This window comes from Geotrypetes seraphini, chromosome 1 (genome assembly GCF_902459505.1).
Source record: "Geotrypetes seraphini chromosome 1, aGeoSer1.1, whole genome shotgun sequence".
Classification (NCBI taxonomy): domain Eukaryota; kingdom Metazoa; phylum Chordata; class Amphibia; order Gymnophiona; family Dermophiidae; genus Geotrypetes; species Geotrypetes seraphini.
The window spans coordinates 293,779,021-293,800,123 of record NC_047084.1 but is presented as its reverse complement, the minus strand read 5'-3'; the positions used below and the strand labels follow the sequence as shown (position 1 = coordinate 293,800,123).

Genomic DNA, 21,103 nt, shown 5'->3' with positions numbered 1-21,103 from the left:
AATCTGTCCAATCCCTGTTTGAATCCCTGTACTGTACTCTGCCGGATCACTTCCTCCGGGAGCGCATTCCATTTGTCCACGACCCTTTGGGTGAAGAAAAACTTCCTTGCATTTGATTTGAACCTATCTCCCTTCAGTTTCTCTGAATGCCCCCTCGTACCTGTCGTCCCTTTTAGTCTGAAGAACCTGTCCCTGTATGGAAAACATAGTTTTACGAGTTACAGAAAGCTTTGCAAAGGTCAAAGATGGCACTTTCAAACTTGCCCCCTCCATAGAACGTAATGAGCGTGATAAACTTGCAGACCAGAGCACAACACTGTTGAATTCAACTCTATGCTCAATCAACAATCAATGTAAAGCACGCAAGATCGGCGAGATATGATCGAATTTAGAGGCCCATACAATCAAATGTACAGCAGCATTCTGTGCCATTTGCATAGCCTGCAACACGTATTTGGGCAAACCTAAGTAGAGAGTGTTACAGTAATCAAATAACGGAGTGATCATCGATACGATGACCGTTTTGAAATTGTCCTGTGATAAGAAATCTCTCAAACTTCGCAGCAAGTGCAAATTTAAAAACACATGAGAAATTACTGCTCTGACTTGCAGCTTAAATGATAATGAGGAGTCCATTAGCATCCCCAAATACCTGCTTTGCTGTGAAACTGGGACAGCAATATCACCAAACATAATTTCTTGAGGGCGAGCTGACAGATTTTTCTGTCGACTAAGAAAAAGAACTTCAGTTTTTTCTACATTCAATTTTAACCGATTTAAATTCATCCAGTTCTGTATTATCCCAAAGCAAGTATTAAGATCTACCAAGGCTTTATCAGCCGATTTATCCACTGGGATCAGGAACTGGATATCATCAGTGTACAGATGAAAACTTACACCTAGCTTCCTCAGTTCCTTACACAAGGGCGTCATATAAATGTTAAAGAGAACCGCCGATAAAGCCGACCTCTGTGGTACCCCACGGTTCAGCGTCGATCAATCTGATTTGGTCTGTTCCACTTCAACACAGTAAACCCTGTCATCCAGGAAAGAATGGAACCAGTCTAAAACTGACCCAGCCAAACCTAGAGCACATAGTCTCTCCAACAAAATTTGGTGATTAACCGTATCCAAAGTGGCAGAAACATTCAAGACGACCATAAAATAGGAAGTCCCATGATTTAACCCTTTGCACACAATGTCAGTAACTGACACAAGCAGGAGTTCAGTCAAATACTTTGATCGGAACCCAAACTGTTGATCATCCAAAAGCATGTGTCTTTCTAAAAAAAGATTGTAACTGTAAAAGCACTGCTTTTTCAACAACTTTAGACAAAACATTTAATGAAGAAATAGGTCAAAAATGATCTAGTGCGGTACCAGGCATCCTGTTTTTCAAGAGGGCATACGATTGCTTTCTTCAGCAAAGATGGAATCTTACCCACCTCTAATGAGGCAGAGACAACTCGCAAGACCGATGGAGCCAAAACTTCCAACATTGATGCTAAAACACCGATCGGACAAGGGTCAAATGAACAGGTGGACTTATTCATTTCCTAGATGGTTATTTTTACCTCCATTACTGATACAACATCAAAATCAGTCCTCTTCTTCGCCCCACCACGCTTTCTCACCCCCCTCCACTGCTGCGCGCACCACTTCTCTTTCCCCGTGCCTCTGTGACATCAGAAGAGCCGACATAAGCGCGACAGCAGGTTGGGGATTACTGCTCACGCCAGATGTACGGGGGAAGGGAAATGGCACACTCAGCAGTGGGAGGGCAATGAAGGAGCTGGGGGGAGAGGAGGATGGGTGCTGCGCCCCTACCAAGATGGCACCCGGGGCAGAATGCCTGCACCCCCCCTCCCCCCGCCCTTACTATGCCACTGCTTAGTCATTTTGGATTCTGTACTATTGGACAGCTTACTTAAAAGTCACTACTCTTCATAAAAGTGGTTAATAAATAAAAATACTGACACACAAAGGCCCTAATTCTATAAATGGTGCCTAACTGCCAGGATTGAGAGGAACAAGCACCTACCAAGTTAGGTGCCTACCAGATAATTTTTCAAATTATTTTTTGTAATGGCCCTTTCAATTAACAGCGGGCTTTAAAAAAGGTTTGGATAATTTCCTAAAAGAGAGTCCATAGGCCATTATTGCGATAGCTTGGTGAAATCCAATGCTTATTCCTAAGATAAGCAGCATAAAATCTGTTTTACTACTTGGGATCTAGCTTGTACTTGTGACCTGGGTTGGCCACTGTTGGAAACAGGATACTGGGCTTGATGGAACTTCGGTCTGTCCAAGTACAGCAATTTCTATGTTCTTATATGAGCCTAGTATAAGACAGTCAAGCCATTGTGACATCACTGATGAGTTTGGCCCTTAGGCACTGGTGGAATGTGCATAATGACATCATAATCTCAGCTCTGGAATGTTGTTACTATTTGGTTCTGGCAGGTACTTGGGTTGTCTACTGTTGGAAATATCCTAGTTTCAGGGTGGTCCATAGCTGGTTTTTTACCCCAGTGCCCCCACAAAACACTTATTTTTACTGGCCCTCTCCCCAATTCATTCTCAGTGTACATTCTCTTGTCTTAGGGAGCAGGCTGTCTCTAGTGAGAAGGAATTTCTCTAATAGGCTCTGACAGAAGTGCTCCAACACCTTTATTGAGCTTAATTGGTTCTGGGGTAGATTATTATTCATGAAGTTTTACAGCATTCGATGTATACTGTAAGGCTCCGCACTTTTTCTTCTATCTGTGTCTGTGATCCCTTTAGCAGTAATCAGTCTGTTGAAGTAATTGGCCTTCCATGTCCTGCGGCAAACCTGTTTTCTCCAGTAATATCAATATTAGATAACCTAACCAATGCAAACAAGATCACAAATGGGGACAACTCCTCTATTCCAACAGCCCCAGGACTAGCTAACTATTTTAAAAATTCAATCCACACAAGACCAGATATCCCCCACCAATCCAGCTAGACCCACTGCAACAAAACCACCTATGGAAATACCAACAGACCAGATCTTGGAATGATTTTGAAGAGATTAAATTCAAAGACACAAAATGGCTTCTCCTAAAATACTCCAAAGCATTTTGCAGTTTCAACACCTGCTCATCTTACCTGATCAAAGCAGCCAACCCAACAACCTAATAACTGACCTTTTCCCCAAATCAGGAGGAGAAATTAAATTAATACCCATTCCCAAGAACCCAAAACTCAGCCCTTCTGATGTGACCATTTATTGGCCAGCAGCTTCTATGGATATGTCACTGAACAACTCGAATGCTACTTACAATGCTTCAATATCCTCCACCCTTCAAAATCGGGATTTAGGAAAAATCACAGCACAGCACTGAGACAGTGTTTACAGCACTAGTAACACACAGCAAAGAACAGGAGCAGGAGTCACAGCGCAACCATAATCCAATTTGACCTAAGAAGTGCATTTGAAGAGATTTTCAGTGATTTTTGATTTAGTGACCCAGTCTTCTCCTGGTTCCAAGGCTTCCTAACCTCTCGGCACTATGGTGTGTGTAAGGATGGTAAACATTCTGACAGCTGGCACCATCCCAGCAGAGTCCCCCAAGGATCCCTACTTTAACCATCAGTTTTCAACCTTCTGTTGGGAGCTATTCTATCTCATATGAATAAAACATTTCACCTATGCAGACAACATAATAATCATGCTACATGTAATGGCTGCATTATCCAAAATCACTGTCAAGTAATGTGTCTACATCATAGAAAACTGAACCTCAACTGATCACCTCAAACTAAATAAGAACAAAACCAAATTACTTTGACTAGGACTCTCAAATGACCCAAGCTACACTTCAAGGATGAACATGATACATGACACTGGCAATTTGCATGGAAGCAAGTAGGTTTTAGAATGAACATAGTACATGATACTAGCATTATGTGTGTGTGTAGATAGATAAATATAGATAGGATAAGTGTATTGTGGTACAAAATGTAGGATGAGTATATATGCAGAGTAAACATAATCCCACCAGTACAGAATCTCTTGTATTGTGCCATGATTACAGAAGCTCATGTATTGTACCACCATTACAAAGGTTATGTAAACCACTCTGAATTGACTCCCCAGTCATTAGTAGTGGTATAGAATCTTTCAATAAACAGTAGACAACACAGACTTTCCATTAGAGCTACAATCCCAAATCTTAGGAGTAGAAATTGATAACTATCATGATGAGCTATGCACAATTAATAATAAAACAGTCTTTCCTTGAGATGAGGAAGCTAAGATCCATCAGAAAATACTTTGAAACAGAGGCTGTCTGAATTTTAGTGCAATCCCTAATCCTATCTTGACTAGATTACTCTAATGTAACACTAGTTCTTTGCTCTCAAACATTGCTATCACGTCTACAACTAGTACAAAATGCAGCAGTAAGATTCATATAAGGTCTATGGAAATGGGAACACCTATAGCCCTACTATATAAAACTACATTGGCTGCCCATAACTGCAAGGATCAAATTTAAATTAGGCATCAGTGCCCTTAAGATCCTGAGAGGGAATGCCCCCCAAATACCTAACAGAGTTGGCCATCCTACTCCAGGGTGCCTCCAACAGATATTCCACCAGAAATCTTTTCCACTTAAAATTCCCAGCATGCAACAATATAAATCTACCAAGTAAATTACCTTATTCATCCAATATCAATTAACAAAATGCTGGAAACAACTACCACTTACACTACGATCTTATGACCACTATCTCAGGTGTCCCCCTGGCCTTCCCGGTCTAACTTTAGAAATTAATTACCATCTGCAAAGGATTGCCAATGTTGGAGCATTTCTAACATGCAGCTCGTGTCCTCTGCTGCATTTTTCTCTCTGCTATGGTCCCGCCCCTCCTCTGACATAAAGTGCCTAAAACAAGAGTTAAATCTAAGCGGTTTACAATAAAATGAATTCTCCTCAGCCTCTCACTTCAGTCTTCAATAGAGCAAAGTCTTTGTATGTAATCTACAAACAAGTAATAAGTGCATCTTGATTCTGTCAGCATTTTGCATAAAGGCCTCATGCCCTCGGGATGTGCCTTGAAGAGGCAGGCTGGGTCAAGAACTGATTGAGTGGAAGACGACAGAGGGTAGTGGTTAATGGAGATCAAAGTCCTGTTCTTTTTAACATTTTTATAAGTGATATTGCTAAAGGGCTATCAGGTAAGATTTGCATCTTTGCGGATGATACCAAAATCTGCAATAGAGTAGACACCCCAGATGGGGTGAATAACATGAAGAAAGACCTAGCAAAGCTTGAAGAATGGTCTGAAATTTGGCAGCTAAAATTTAATGCTGAGAAATGCAAGGTCATGCATTTGGGCTGCAAAAACCCAAAGGAACGGTACAGTTTAGGGGGTGAAGAACTTGTGTGCACGACAGAAGAGTAGGACTTGGTTGTGATGATCTTAAGGTGGCCAAACAGGTTGAAAAGGTGACAGCGAAAGCTAGAAGGATGCTAGGGTGCATAAGAAGAGGTATGGCCAGTAGGAAATAGGAGATATGGATGCCCCTGTATAAGACTCTGTTGAGACCTCATTTAGAATATTGTGTACAATTCTGGAGACCGCACCTTCAAAAAGATATAAAAAGTATAGAGTTGGTCCAGAGGAGGGCTACTAAAATGGTGCATGGTCTTCATCATAAGGCGTATGGGGACAGACTTAAATATCTCAATATGTATACTTTAGAGGAAAGGCTGGAGAGGGGAGATATGATAGAGATTTAAATACCTATGTGGCATAAATGTGCATGAGTTGAGTCTCTTTCATTTGAAAGGAAGCTCTGGAATGTGAGGGCATAGGATGAAGTTAAGAGGTGATAGACTCTGAAGTAATCTAGAAAGGGTGGTAGATGTATGGAACAGTCTCCCATAGGAAGTAGTAGAGACAGAAACTGTGTCTGAATTCAAGAAGGCGTGGGATAGGCAAATTAGAGAGAGGAAGAGAAGTTACTGTAGTTGGACAGACTAGATGAACTATTTGGCCTTTATCTGCCATCATGTTTCTATGTTAGGTTGAGTGACAGTATGGACCTTTGCAGAACTTCCCAAGACAGTTCTGAGCTTTGGAAGGATTTTGTCCTGTGTCTTATTTTGGTCCTTCAGCTTTATTTCTCAGGAAGTTGTTTACCTCAGAATTTTGGGTCTTTGTCCATGTGTTTGTTTTTTAAAATTTGTACAGTTATTTCTCAAGTGAGTTTGTTTTCTTATTTGGTCCTTTCTTATTTTCCTGTGTGCCTTATTTCTAAGGGGTTTTAGTCCCCTACTATTAGCTCTTTGTCCTATATATTTCAAGGATGAAAGGAGTTTTGTACTTTAAGTATATATTGTACTTTATTATTTCTCAGAGCCTGTCTTTCCTTATGCTTGCATTCTCAGGGGTTTTCTGTCTCACGTTTTTTTAAGCTGGATCTCTGTCCTTGTTTTCCTTGTGGTGGAAGTGAGGCCTGCTTATAAAAAGGAAAAAAAATGTTGATTTTGTTTGTAGGATAACTCTTTAACCCTCTCTTTTCCTTCGTGCTATAACTGTTGCCCATATCCTTTCTTAAAAGACCCCAGCTGTTTTTATTTTCATTTGAACACCTGCTTTCTAAAGCTTCTAATTCTTTACCATATGCCCCTCAGTCTATTCCAAGTGCTATTTTATTGTTTGCTCAAATCCTGTAAGATTTGGTTCCCTGAGACTATTTTAATTCTTTTTGCTAATAAAGACAGAATCTTCAAAATAAATATTTGTAAAATTTTAAAGCTTATTGGCGCAAAAAAGAAGAGAGTTTTAAGAACTTAAGAAGCTTTAGAGGAAATTCTATTTGTGACTTGCTACCCATGAAAATATGTCAAGGGTAAATAAATGGCAGTGTTTAAAAAGTGACTTAAAGGTTATAGCATAGAGCTGAAAGGCAGAAGAGTTCATGTGATTTAGATTATATATGGCCTATTCTAGCATGGATACAGTGCAGACTTGGGAAAAATCACTTTGCCTGACAGTTTCATTCCATCCCACTGTAACTAGGCAGTCACAAATGGTGCCTACAGATAGGGGCTGTTAATAGAGGCGGCTATCTAAATAGGTGCCTAATAGATTGAATAAGAAGCCTAATCAGTGCTGTTAAAAAGGATAATTGAAAAAGAGGTGCCTTTAAGTAGATTGTGATTCTGGAAGAGGCCACCTGGAAAATTGTAGGTACTCTAAGAAAAAAAACCAGGTGCCTAGAAAGATAGGCATGTGCATGGTTTCTAGTTGGGTGGCCTTTTATAGATTCGCTCTTGGTCGGCACAGCTAGGTACCTTTATCGACACCTATATCTTAAGCATGCTGAAAGGTGGCCTATGTTTTTCATGGGTCCAGATAGGCCCCACTAAGCATGATTCACTACAGTATGCTTATTGGTGCTATATAAACCTTATGCTCAATGTGGTTTACTAATATGAAAATTGGGTTCTTTCTAAAAGTGTGCTTACATTTAGAGAGGGTCTGAGGGGTAGTGTACTAACAGGCTGATGAAAACCATATTCTAAATATGCTGAGAGAACCTTCTCCTCTGCACATTGCAGGCCCCCTTCCCCATGAGGACTATTATCAGCTGATATGGTGACGGCTGCTTGCTCCGTCTTCCCCAGGTGTTGGGTTCAAATCATAGTAAACTCTGATATGTGTGCTACATAGTTCCTTTTTTCCAATCTATAATCTCCCCTCTCCTTTGCTACATACGAGAGAGATTGGGAGTTGTGGACAGCAAAAGTGCTTTGTTGTTTGCGTCTGCCCTCTGCAGTTTCCTCTGTGCAGAGGGAAAATCATTTTTACACAAAGAAATAGCTAAGCTCTCCTAAAGTATCATGCCATATATCTGCCTCATGCATATTCATTACCACTATAAATAGAATAAGCTTTTACCACAAATATAAACTACAACTATCACAATTTATTTTATTTTCAACTTTATCAATCAATGTAATACTTCATATCAATACCCCCAATCATTCACTCTCCATTCATACTACAAAACCCTTCTAGCTACTGAAGCTATTTTACACACGCCTATCTGTGCCATTAAAACAAAACAAAAAAAACTAAGCCCTAACAGTAATGACAGGAGGCCGCTTTCCCTGTCAGTGCTGTTAGGGCTCTGCGCATGTGTCAATCACTCACTGAGCGATTGAATCGGTTGCGTTTGCATGCAAACTAGATAGTGCATCGATTGCTGTTGGAGAATCGGCCAACAGCGATCCAATGACTTTTGTGCATCTAGGCCTTACCCCCCCTCTTCTACTAAACAGCGCTAGCAGTTTTAGCGCGGGGAGCCACGCTGAATGGCCAGCACTGCTCCCGATGTTCATAAAAACTCTATAAGCGTCGGGATCAGCGCGGGCCATTCAGCGCAGCTCCCTGTGCTAAAACCACTAACGCGGTTTAGTAGAAGAGGGAGTTAGTCTTGTTATATTTTGCATTTTTATAATAATTCCTAGCATTTTGTTTGCTCTTATGGCTTCCGCAGCACATTGGGCAGAAGGTTTCATCGTATTGTCTACAATGACACCCAGATCCTTTTCTTGAGCGCTAGCATCCAGTAACTGTGATTTGGGTTATTCTTCCCAATGTGCATCACTTTGCATTTGTCCACGTTAAATTTCATCTGTTACTTGGACGTCCAGTCTTCCAATTTCTTAAGGTCTGCCTGCAATTTTTCACAATCTAATGTGTTTTAACAACTTTGAATAGTTTAGTATCATCTGCAAATATAATCACGTCACTCGTGATTCAAATTTCTAGAAGCTAAAAACCAACACTACATACCTGTGGCTGAAGGCCCTGCCCCAGGACAGGAAGATGATGTGAAAGAGGGGCAGGACCGGTAGCTCTGGGTATATAGAATGTGCCCCTGTCATTGTTGCCAGTCTAGAGAAGCAGCAGCAGTGGTGGCAGTAAGTTTATCAGAGGGAGGCAGAGAAAAGAGGAAAATACCATGGGAAAGAGGGGATAGATGCTAGGTAGAGGGTAGGGCAGACAGGGGTAAATGCTAGATGGAGGTAGAAGAAGAGGAATATGCTATATAGAAGGAGGGAGAACAGATCAGATGCTGATTGAAAGGGGCAAGAAAAAAAGCAGATACTGGATGAAGGGTGGAAGAGAGGGCAGACACTATATAGATGGGGGAAATGAAGGTAACAGAAATTGAATGGATAGGGGCAGAGGGAGAGAGAGATAGAAAGATGGCAGATGATGAATGGAAGGAGGCAGGGAGAGAGAGAGCGAGGTCAGATGATGGAAAGGGGCAGAGAAAGGAGTAGATGCTGAATGGAAGAGGCAGAGAAAGAAGGTGTATATGCTAGATAAAAAGGGGAAAGAAAATGCAGAGTAAGTGAAAGTCTGGGGATTAAGAGAAAGTGGAATAGGAGAGCCAGGGTGAGGAGAAGATGGAACGCTGTGGGTAAACATAGTACAAAGAAAGAAATTGAAGACTGTCTAATAAGAAAGAATGAATCTGCACATAAAGACAAAAAAATAAATTGAAAAAAATCTAACAGGAGAAGAAAGAAAAAATATTAAATGGACAGGAAATCCTGGCAAAAGAGTTAAGAGAATAAGAGAAAAGCAAAAACCAGAGACTTCAACCAATACCATTAGAAAAGGTAAATGGACAGACAACAGTGGTGAACAAAATAATGATTATTTTTGGTTTAGGATAAAGTAGTGTGGTGGCTACATTACTATTACTAAACATTAATAAATGAAAATGGAATTAAGATGCTACCTTTAACACACTTTTACAAAACCATAGTGCGGTTTTTAGTGCCGGCCGCAGCAGTAACAGCTCTGATGCTCATAGAATTCCTATGAGCATCTGAGCTGTTACCGCTGTGACCTGCGCTAAAAACCGTGCTACGGTTTTGTAAAAAGGGGTTCGTATTGGACTTATTTGTATACATTTCTTTTACTATCTTTCAGAGACCAAATACCGCCTTCCTCAGGTCAGGACAAGATATCATAATAGCAGTATACTGTTCTGACTTGAGGAAAGGGGTTTTAGCTTCTGAAATGTATTTAGTCCAGTATAATGATTGAATCTTATTTTCCATTTTTTCATTTTGTTTGTATTTTTTTAATTTGTAATGTAATGATTGGAATATGTCCGTTTTTGAAATTTACATCTATCTTTATATGTTTCTCTGGTGTTGTACTGTTTGCAGAGTCTGGCTTCTTGGAGACTGTTTAATTTTTCCCTTTTTAGTTTGCTGTTATTTTTTCTACAGTGGATACGGGTCTGTCTGTATTGTGTGTGTGAGAACATAAGACCATAAGAAATGCCTTCACCGGTTCAGACCATAGGTCCATCTAGTCCGGTGGCCCGCACACGCGGAGGCTATGTAGGTGTTTCCTGATGAAGACCTTGTTTACTTGTATCCCTCAAAGTGATTTGCAAGAAGGTGTGCATCCAACTTGCCCTTGAATCCTAGAATGGTGGTCTCCGTCACAACCTCCTCTGGGAGAGCATTCCAAGCGTCCACCACTCGCTGTGTGAAACAGAACTTCCTGACATTTGTCCTGGGCCTGTAGCCCCTCAGTTTCAGTCCATGACCTCTTGTCCGAGTCACATTTAACAATGTGAATAACGATGTTTCTTGCTCTATTTTATTGAATCCTTTTAGTATTTTAAAAGTCTCTATCATATCCCTCACAGTCTTCTCTTCTCGAGGGTGAACAATCCCAGAATTGATCTGTACTAATTTGGCTTGTTTAGTTTTCCAAGTAGTGTCCACTGCAATGTTTATGATGGCTGTTTTTTGCTAGGTAAGCCCTTGTTTTGTGACCCTTGAAAGTTACTGTGATTATGGTAAGCAGGGCAGTGGAGTTGAAGTTGGTAAAAATGTACTGGCTCCGACTCCAGCATCATAATAAAGACTTACAACATTATAATATATATGAAATCTTTTTATACATGTATATATATCAGCAAGAGTTAGGGCTCCTTTTACAAAGGTGCGCTAGCGGTTTAACGTGTGTAATACCGTGCGCTAAACTGCTGGCTGCGCTAGCTCCTCTTGAGCAGGCGGTAGTTTTTAGGCCATCGCGGGGGTTAACGCGTGATGAAAAGTCACGCGCGTTAACCCCGCTAGCGCGGCTTGATAAAAAGAGCCCTTAGAGTTGAACAGTAGAAAAATAGAAGAGTCTGAGTCGAAGTTTTGGTGCATCGACTCCACAGCCCTGTTGGTATGGTAGAATTGCTCTGTGGTCCTGGTCTTGAATGGCATTTGTTGTGTTTTTAATGACTTCACAGTATGTCTGGTACTGCCTTTGTTTCTTTCCGACCATTATTATCATTCATTTCATTTCATGATTATTACGGACAATTATTTAGTTAGTTCAATTTTCTATACCGTGCTCCCAGGGGAGCTCAGAACGGTTTACATGAATTTACAGTGGTGCTTCACACAACGAACTTAATTCATTCCAGGAGCAAGTTTGTTATGCGAAAAGTTTGTTATGTGAAACGCGTTAAGCGCAATGACTAACGACTGCCTGCAGTGCCTGCGCGGAAGGATGCAATACATTGGCAGCGATCGTGGAAGCTCGGGCGACTTCGTTGTGTGAAACGAAGTTCGTTGTATGAATCATGACATGAAGTTCGTTGTGTGCAGCGTTCGCTGTGCGAGGCGTTCTTTATGCGAGGCACCACTGTATTTAGATACTCAAGCGTTTTTCCCTGTCTGTCCTGGAGGGCTCACAATCTGTGTACTTGTGGCAAGGGGGGAAAAAGTGGCTTGCCCAGGGTCACAAGAAGCAGTGTGGATTTGAACCCACCACCTCAGGGTGCTGACGCTGTAGCTTTAACCACTGCCTTGGGTGTCAAATATGCTAGGGTACATCACTGCTTCCATGAAACTTCTGAGGCAATTTTGGTCTTGCTTGCAACTGTGAGTGTTCAAGCTCCTTTACAAAGAAACACCCCCTCAGACTACCTTTGAAAATCTACCGTATTTGCCGGCGTATAGGACGACTGGGCGTATAAGACGACCCCCCAACTTTTAGTTAAAAAATAGAGTTTTGTGTTATACTCGCCGTATAAGACGACCCCTTCTTCCGCACACCTTCTCTACAGCCCCGGGTGCAGCACAGCCGGCCAGGTTCCCTTACTTTTGTGGCACTTCCCCGACCGACCGACAACAGCCCCGGTCCGACAAACCTCCCTGCCCTTAACCGCGAATCTAAATTACCTTCTTACAGCTGCTGTAAGAAGGTATTTAGATTCGCGGCTACAGGGCAGGGAGGATTGTCGGACCCGGGCTGTTATCGGTCGGTCGGGGAAGTGCCACAAAAGTAAGGGAACCTGGCCGGCTGTGCTGCAACCGGGGCGGGGCGGCCGCCCCTCGAACCGCGAGGCTACTCTCCTTCTCCTTACCTGCCATGCCTGCAGCACAGAGCCGAACGGAAGTCTTCCCGATGTCAGCGCTGACGTCGGAGGGAGGGAGGGCTTTGTTTAAGCTTTGTTTAAGCCCTCCCTCTCCTCCGACGTCAGCGCTGACGTCGGGAAGACTTCCGTTCGGCTCTGTGCTGCAAGCAGAGAAGGTAGGGAGAAGAAGAGCCGCGCGACTGAGTACATCCAGCCCCGCAAGTAAGGGCATGTAAACTGTACCCGGCGTGTAAGACGACCCCCGACTTTGGGGAGGATTTTAAGGTACTAAAAAGTCGTCTTATACGCTGGCAAATACGGTATATCAAGAAGTGGATAAACATGAAAATGCTTGTGGAGATTTGAAAGTGAAAATTGTGCATGTGTTTTCATATCCATATCCTTTCCATGTTCTGTACCTCTTATTCACACGGGGAGAATGTGCACGCAGTTTTCACAGCATACGCAATTTTCAAAGCAATTTTAGCTATGTAAAACCTTTTTATTCTTACCCTGCTAAGTCTGACTTTAATGTCAGTTCCTTTTGTTTTTAATGATTTTATGTGTGTAAACCGGTGTCTGGTCAAAAGCGCGCCGGGACAAAGGCGCGCCCAGACAATTGAGCGCAGCGCGGAGGCGCGCGCCGCTCTAAATTACTGTTTTTAGGGCTCCGACAGGGGGCGTGGGGGGGAACCCCCCACTTTACTTAATAGACATCGCGCCGCATTGTGGGGGCGTTGTGGGGGGTGTGGGGGGTTGTAACCCCCCACATTTTACTGAAAACTTAACTTTTTCCCTGTTTTTAGGGAAAAAGTTAAGTTAAAAACAGTAATTTAGAGCGGCGCACGCCTCCGCGCTGCGCTCAATTGTCTGGGCGCACCTTTGTCTTTCACGCCGTTGTCTATGAACCGTGTAAACCACTTTGAACAGTTGTAAATATTAGTGGCAAATCAAATTTTAATAAACATGTAGAGCAGGGATGTCAAAGTTCCTCCTTGAGGACCACAATCTAGTCGGGTTTTCAGGATTTCCCCAATGAATATGCATGAGATCTATTTGCATGCACTGTGGGGATTTTTCACTCTCTGGAAACTCAGATCCATTAAAGCTTATTTCGATACAGCAGCATTCAGAACCCTAGTCCAATCCCTCGTACTGAGTCTACTTGACTACTGTAACATCGCCTATTTAGCAATTTCCCAAAAGAACATGCAGTGTTTACAATTGATGCAAAATGCAGCGGTCAAACTGATCTTTGGGCTGAGGAAGTTTGACCACGTGACACCCTACTACCGGCAGCTGTATTGGCTGCCAATGGAGGCGCGTGTAAAGTTTAAATTTGCCTGCTTCTGCTTCAAAGCACTACACAGACTTGCCCCTAAATATATAACTGACCTTTTCGTCTTCTCAGCCAACAGACACAAGAGAAGCTCACATTCCAACTTCGTTTCCCCCCCCAGTGAGAGGTTGTAAACTGAAAAAAACACCATGAACATCTTCTCTCGCACCAAGCAGCATCATGGGGTAAAGACCTAGAACAATTGCTTTCACACACTACTTATGAGGAATTTAGGAAACGTCTGAAAACACACCTGTTCCTAAAGTATCTAGGCAACTGATCCTCTCTTCTCTCTCCCCTCTATAGCGATTAACTTGTTCTATTGATCACTCTCTCCTCAAAAATTTATTTCCTGTCCTATTAACCCTCTTTCTTCCTCCCCTCTTAAAGTCAATCAATTTGTACCTTTGCTTAATCTTTGTAAACCGCATAGAACTTCACGGTATTGCGGTCTATAAGCTGTTATTATTATTATTATCTCATGCATATTCATTGGGGAAATCCTGGATTGCGGCCCTCGAGGAGGGATTTTGACACCTGCGATGTCAAAATCAAAATCTTTTAAATAACAGCAGATAATATTTCTCAATTGGCCTTGCACAGACAGAAAAACACGAAAGTAAATTTCATATGTTCTTTTGTAAACATTTGATTTCAATTTATAGTACCATTGCCTAAATCTTTAATCTTTTTGTTTTTATTTTTTCAGGCTCTGATAGAGACAGCCCTCACTAGAGTAGTCCTTCCAATGCCTATTCTGGTCCTACCTCCAATTATAATGTCTCTCCTGGAAAAGTAAGTATTAAGGCATGAAACCATATACAATATGCAGTATAAATGCTGAAGAATGATGAAAGAACCACAGTGGAACACCTCAGAATACTTAGAAATGAAGTAATTGTCATGTAAATCCGACATAAGCAAGTGAGTGTAAGGAAATCATATTTCATCATCAGTCTTTGAGGCTAATTAGTTTGTATAGGGGCATGACAAGAATAAGCCTGATTCCTAAGCCAATATGAATATGATCTCAGCCTATCAAATTTACTGCTTCTTTCTGGAGTTCAGAAGATGTAACATGCAGTGTTCAAAGTACTAGGTCACACTACTTAAGTAAAAATAAAAAAATAAGGCTGCAATTCTGTAAACAGTATCGTTATCGGCAGCCACCTTGAAAACAGCCGCCGATTGCATCTCAATCATGTAACAGTGCCATTCACAGAATTGCAGCTATATGAAAGGTAGGCGCCAGAAATGTAGGCCAGGGTTTTAAAAGCCTACATTTCTGGCACCTACCTTTCACAAGAATCACATCTATGGAGGTGCCTTACGTGACATTAACCACACCTACAGTGGCATTAGGCATCATAAGGCGTCTCTGTAGGCGGGATAATGGCAGCCTTTATGGAGGCACCCATAGGCGCCTCCATTTTTTATAACATTTTAATTAGTTTTAAATCAACGCAGCCAATTAGTGTGCTGATTAAACCAATTAAACCCAATTAAGTTAGGTGGTGGCAGGGCGCCTACCACTGCCTAACTTAGGGAGTCATTTTTAGAATTGAGCCCTAAATGTACATTTTAATAGTTAAGAAAAAGTACAGTGAAGAACATATTTAAAAATGTACTTAAGTGAAAGTAAAAGTTATTGCTTGATATAATACTTTTTGAGTAAAAAAGTACAATTACAATGGATGCAACTATATATTGTTAACGTTTTTACCTCAATAACCTTATTGCTGTACAATTCAATCCACTTTTGAAAATGACTGTCATTCATGTGATTATGCTTGTGAGTCATTAACCCAACACAGCTAAAAAGATGTCCAACAAAAACACTAACAGGAACTAGATTATTCAGTCTGATAAAAAGTTCCTTCAATTCAGGTAGGTTACAATATTACTAATGTCTTCTGACTGGGTCTTCAAGTTTTGATTGAGAGAATCTCTGAAACACTTGACTTCTGTATAGCAAAGAATACTTTATGATTGTTGTAATTTTCATCCACATTAGAAGAATTCATCACTTGCATGCATCTTCAGTTATATCTTCATTATCATCATCATGCTGTCCAATTATAAAGAAGGCTTTCACAACATTGGACTCATTGTCTGTTGTTGTTCCAACAATTTTTCATCTGATGGCCAGCTGTTTGAATATCTTTGAAAATTGATGCTAGAGCATCAAAGGTGTGGGAACCCTTTAGTCTTAAGGCCAGACAGACTTCCTCTCTGAAGACTCTATCAATCCAAAGGACAGTCTTTCCAATGTAAAAATTTCCATAGGATAACCAGCAGTTTGTGTGATAGAGACATATGTCTATTAGTCAAGAATTGCTAAAAGCGGGTCTTGGTAGCTAATTGTGGCAAGGCAATTATTCCCAATTTCCAGCAAATAGAAAAAAATTGTCCCAGCATTCAGAAGAGCTAGAAATAATAAAATTTGATATGACTGTTTCTAAAATCTCAATTCAAAAAATGGAACAAGACATGAAGTCCGCTAAACAATTACAGGAGTCTTTAATTAAGGACAATTTGAATCTTAGAAAGAAAGTAGAGACACTTGAAAACTATTCTTGTAATAATAATCTGAGACCAATAAATTTTCCAAGAGTAAAAATGGTGACATCTAGAGAAATGTTTTGGAGATATTTCATTGAAATTTTGGAAGTCTCAGAGGAAAATTTGCCTCCATTTTCTCAGGTGTACTACTTACCTACTTAATCTTTACCTCAACAACAAGTAAAATCCTCTGAACAAGTGTTGAATATCTCGGAGATTTTGGAGACATCAGATGCAGAAGTAGCAACTCCTGCAACATTGATCTTAACACTAGCTCTTCCTATAGACAAAGTGTGGATATTGAAACTTTTCTTTAAAAACAAACATAAAGAATTTCTTGGTTGTAAAATTCAAATGTTTCCTGATCTTGCAAGAGAAACACAAAAACGTCAACGTGAGTTTCTTCTTTTAAGACCAGGGGTCATCTCATTAGGAGCTACATTTTATTTAAGGCACCCTTATAAATGTATAATTTCTACCATTCTATTAAGTATGTTTTCTTTGAGCCTCAGCAATTAACTGCTTTCTTAGCTTTATCTTGTTTGGATGGAGATAAATCTTGAGCTCTATAGAATGAAAGTGCAACTCCAGTTCCAGCTGTATAGACTATAGCAGGGGTGCCCAATACGTCGATCGCGATCAACCGATAGATCGGGAAGGCAATGTGAGTCAATCGCGGAGCCCATCCCGTACTCCGGGTTTGACTCGTGTTGTCGTCCCGATCTACCAGGCCGATCAGCCTTCCTCTCCCTGATATCAAAGACGCAGCCGCCGGGCATCCACTTTAGTCTGTTTGTGTGAGGAGGTTTGAAATAGCAAAAATCCCGTTCCTGGTTTTGCCGTTTCATTTGGAATTGTCATTTACATCTTGCTTCCGCTTTTACTTTTTACTGCAAACATCAGATGTAACTGTGTAAAAGTAGTAAAAATTGGCAAAATTAATACTTCAGTAAAAGTAACAAATGTTATCCTATACTTTTTTTTACAAGTAAAAGCAGCAAAACTTTTTCTTAAGTAAAATAACAAGTTATATTTACTTACCCCCCTTTTACAAAACCATAGCGCCGGTCACAGTGGTAACAGCTCCGACGCTCATAGGAATTCTATGAGCATTAGAGCTGTTACCGCTGCAGCCACTGGTAATATGTATAGGTAATTTATCCAGGTGCGCTGGGAAGTTCTTTTTGATTGAGTCTGTGGCATCCAAATTGATAGAAATTATTCCTGTATTTTTTTTGCCACATTTTCTTGGTCTCAGACTGCATTTCTTGGTATTTCAGGATCTTCTCTCTCCACTCAATTCACTGAGTAATTGCTTGAGACCTACATTTCTATAATCAATGCTATTCTGGTGTTTTTCTCTTTTATCCAATTTGAAGCTTTCCTTGAGTTTTCAGCTAGTGTCTTGTGTAAGTGCATGTTCTGGGCCACAGGCCACATGCATCACTTTGCACTTGTTCACATTAAACGTCATCTGCCATTTTGATGCCCAATCTTCCAGTCTTGCAAGAAGACCTCGAGAAACTAGGGTTACCATACTTGTAAACTAAAAAGATGACACATGAATCTGGCCCTGCTCATGAACCCACCCCTGCTCCATCCAAAGTGCCCTGCCCTGCTCCTGCCTCCTACTAGTGATGTCCCTACCCCACCCCACCCCCCAACACAGCCTCTCTCTATCTCTCTCCAGCTCCCCACCCGAGTTCCACTGTGTCCCCATGTACCTCTTCAGTGCTGCCATTTCAAACTTCGGGCAGCCAACCAGCAGCGTTAGCAACATGATCCTGCTGCTGTTGGCCTGCCCCGGCAGCCTTTGCTCTGAAGCATCCCACCTATGCAGGAACAGGAAGTTGCTGCGGAGCAAAGGCTTCCAGGCAGGCTGACGGCAGCAGGATCATGTTGCTAATGCTGCCGGCTGTCCAAAGTTTAGAAATTGCAGTGCCGGAAGAGGTACGTGGCCTTGGGGACAGACTAATGGGAGAGCCATATTTATGGGGGCTGGACTGGAGAGAGCAAGTTCAAAAACCGGACATACTCCTTCCAGTCCAGGAAACCACCCAGACAGTCCTCTAAAAAGAAGACATGTCTGGGTAAATCTTTGTCTGGTAATTCTATGTGAAACTGGGAGACTGGGCATCAAAATGGCAGATGACGTTTAGGTGCTCATTTTAAAAAAAGATGAACATCCAAAAAGTGGCATAAAGGGGCTGATGGACGTTTTTCTTGCAAAACTCTTCACCATTTGTGAAACCTTTATTCTATCTAGATGGATATTTATTCTATACCCTTTTAGTTCATCTAAATCTCAAGGAGATGTGATAGAGGCTTAGTGTGGGCATATCTCGGATGGGATTATAATTTGTACATTTTTCTGCCATAATCAAGCATTTAAGAATATGTCTAAGGCTCAGTTTTAGACGTTTGGGGCTAGACCTGTTTTAACTCCTTCCTCCGCCCGACGCCGTGCAAGCAGGAGGACTCTGCTCTCTCTTAGAGCCCCTGCCCCTCCAGCCACCGGGGATCGCCGACGCAGCCTGACTTTTGAGTCGGATTTTTTTTCTTCAGCCCTTGAGGGCCACCAAAAGCCTCTCCCCCCAGCGACTTCCTAGGCAGAGGAAGGAGGAAGTTTCTGCCATCTTGTCCCTCCTTCCTCCGCCCGACGCCGTGCAAGCAGGAGGACTCTGCTCTCTCTTAGAGCCCCTGCCCCTCCAGCCACCGGGGATCGCCGACGCAGCCCGACTTTTGAATCGGATTTTTTTTCTTCAGCCCTTGAGGGCCACCAAAAGCCTCTCCCCCCAGCGACTTCCTAGGCAGAGGAAGGAGGAAGTTTCTGCCATCTTGTCCCTCCTTCCTCCGCCCGACGCCGTGCAAGCAGGAGGACTCTGCTCTCTCTTAGAGCTCCTGCCCCTCCAGCCACCGGGGATCGCCGACGCAGCCCGACTTTTGAGTCGGATTTTTTTTCTTCAGCCCTTGAGGGCCACCGAAAGCCTCTCCCCCCAGCGACTTCCTAGGCAGAGGAAGGAGGAAGTTTCTGCCATCTTGTCCCTCCTTCCTCCGCCCGACGCCGTGCAAGCAGGAGGACTCTGCTCTCTCTTAGAGCTCCTGCCCCTCCAGCCACCGGGGATCGCCGACGCAGCCCGACTTTTGAGTTGGATTTTTTTTCTTCAGCCCTTGAGGGCCACCGAAAGCCTCTCCCCCCAGCGACTTCCTAGGCAGAGGAAGGAGGAAGTTCCTGCCATCTTGTTCCTCCTTCCTCCACCCGACGCCACTCGTGCAGGAGTGGGCGAACCTGCTCTTCACTAGAAACTCTGCCCCCACAGTCCACCCAAGAGCTGCCAAAGCCCCTGCAACTTGGGCTCCTCTCTGCCTCTCCTCACCGCCCTCCCCCCTCCTCGGCCTATCAAGGTCCACTGAGGGCCCCCAGACTCTCAGCTCCCCTTACCCAACCCGGACTCCGCCCATTGTCAAAGTTTACCACTGTTTATACCCCTGTTTCTGCAACATATTTTACTATTGTATTCGCTCATGTTTTGATGCTAAACTTTTTCTGCTTTTTTTGCTCAGTTCTGCTCCAAACTGTACCCTCTGCCAAAGGTTTTTTACCAGTCTCTCACTTTTTCAGTTGCCCCGGTTCCCCTAGTACATCCTGGGCTACACACATACCTTAACCGTGCAATCCCCCTGTTACCCATTTACTGCCCCAAGCCTCTCCGCTCCAGGCACCACATGGAAAACACTTAGCCGCTAATTGTCCTCACTGATACAGCCCCCCTTTAGTCTTAAAAAAAAAAGCCTCTCCTCCCTTCTCTCGGCCCCGTACGTAGTCAGCTTAATTTAAGTTCCCCTGCTCCTTCCTCAACCAACTCTACTCCCCCTTGCTGCAGACTCTCACACATCAACCACCCTACCATGAATCCATCCTTCTGGATCCTTCTCCTCCTACTCTGCTCACCTCTCTATCCTTCCCTCTGTCTGAAACCTCCCTCCCCCAACCTACTTGACCCCACCAACACCAATACCATCTGCCCCGGACTCAGAATCCCCACACTGATATGCACCAGAAACTCCCCTCCCAAGAAAAACCCCCGAAAAGTCAACCAAGATTCTCTAAAGCCCCTGCCCCCTGCCAATATTCACAACACTGTCCCGGACTCTCTCACCCCAGTCCCGACACTTTACTGCAATGCCAGATCCGCATGCAATAAGACCCAAATCTTGAAAGACCTTCTAGACGAGCTCGACCCTGGATTCCTGTGCATCACAGAATCATGGATCGCCAAAGACGACCTATTCACACAAAATGAACTCCTCCCCCATGGCTACCAAGGCCTCTTTTCCCCCAGACCCAACCGAAAAGGAGGTGGTCTGGCACTCCTCTACAAATCTTTCTTCGACGTCCAGGTCCTTGAGACGGGCACCCATGCTTCTCTAGAATATTTGCTTGCCTCAGTCACTGACGAACTCCGCACCCACCCATTGGGTATCCTAATACTATACCGACCACCCACCCCTTGGACCAAATCTTCCAATCTCGTCTATGAGACCACATAACAAATGCCTTCCTTAAATTCCAAAGACTTCTGATCGTTGGTGACATCAATCTCCACCTCGACGACACAAATAACAATGATACATCTGAATTCAACAACTTCCTTACCTCTCTAGGTTTTCCCTCACCCATCCCATCCCCAACCCACGAAAAAGGGCATACCCTAGACTTCACCACCTTCATTGATCTTACCGCCTTCAAAACCTCAACCGACGACACT

At 42.8% G+C, this 21,103-nt stretch overlaps 1 protein-coding gene across 6 annotated transcripts in view; it reads left to right on the top strand.

Moving 5' to 3' along the window:
- SFXN5 (sideroflexin 5) overlaps positions 1-21,103 on the top strand; it is a 534,682-nt gene that overhangs the window by 288,393 nt on the left and 225,186 nt on the right. For all 6 annotated transcript variants that reach the window (XM_033953624.1, XM_033953617.1, XM_033953601.1 and 3 more), the window contains one exon: positions 14,482-14,567. In XM_033953624.1, the coding sequence (XP_033809515.1) occupies positions 14,482-14,567 (86 nt within the window). The remainder of the gene's footprint in view (positions 1-14,481; positions 14,568-21,103) is intronic.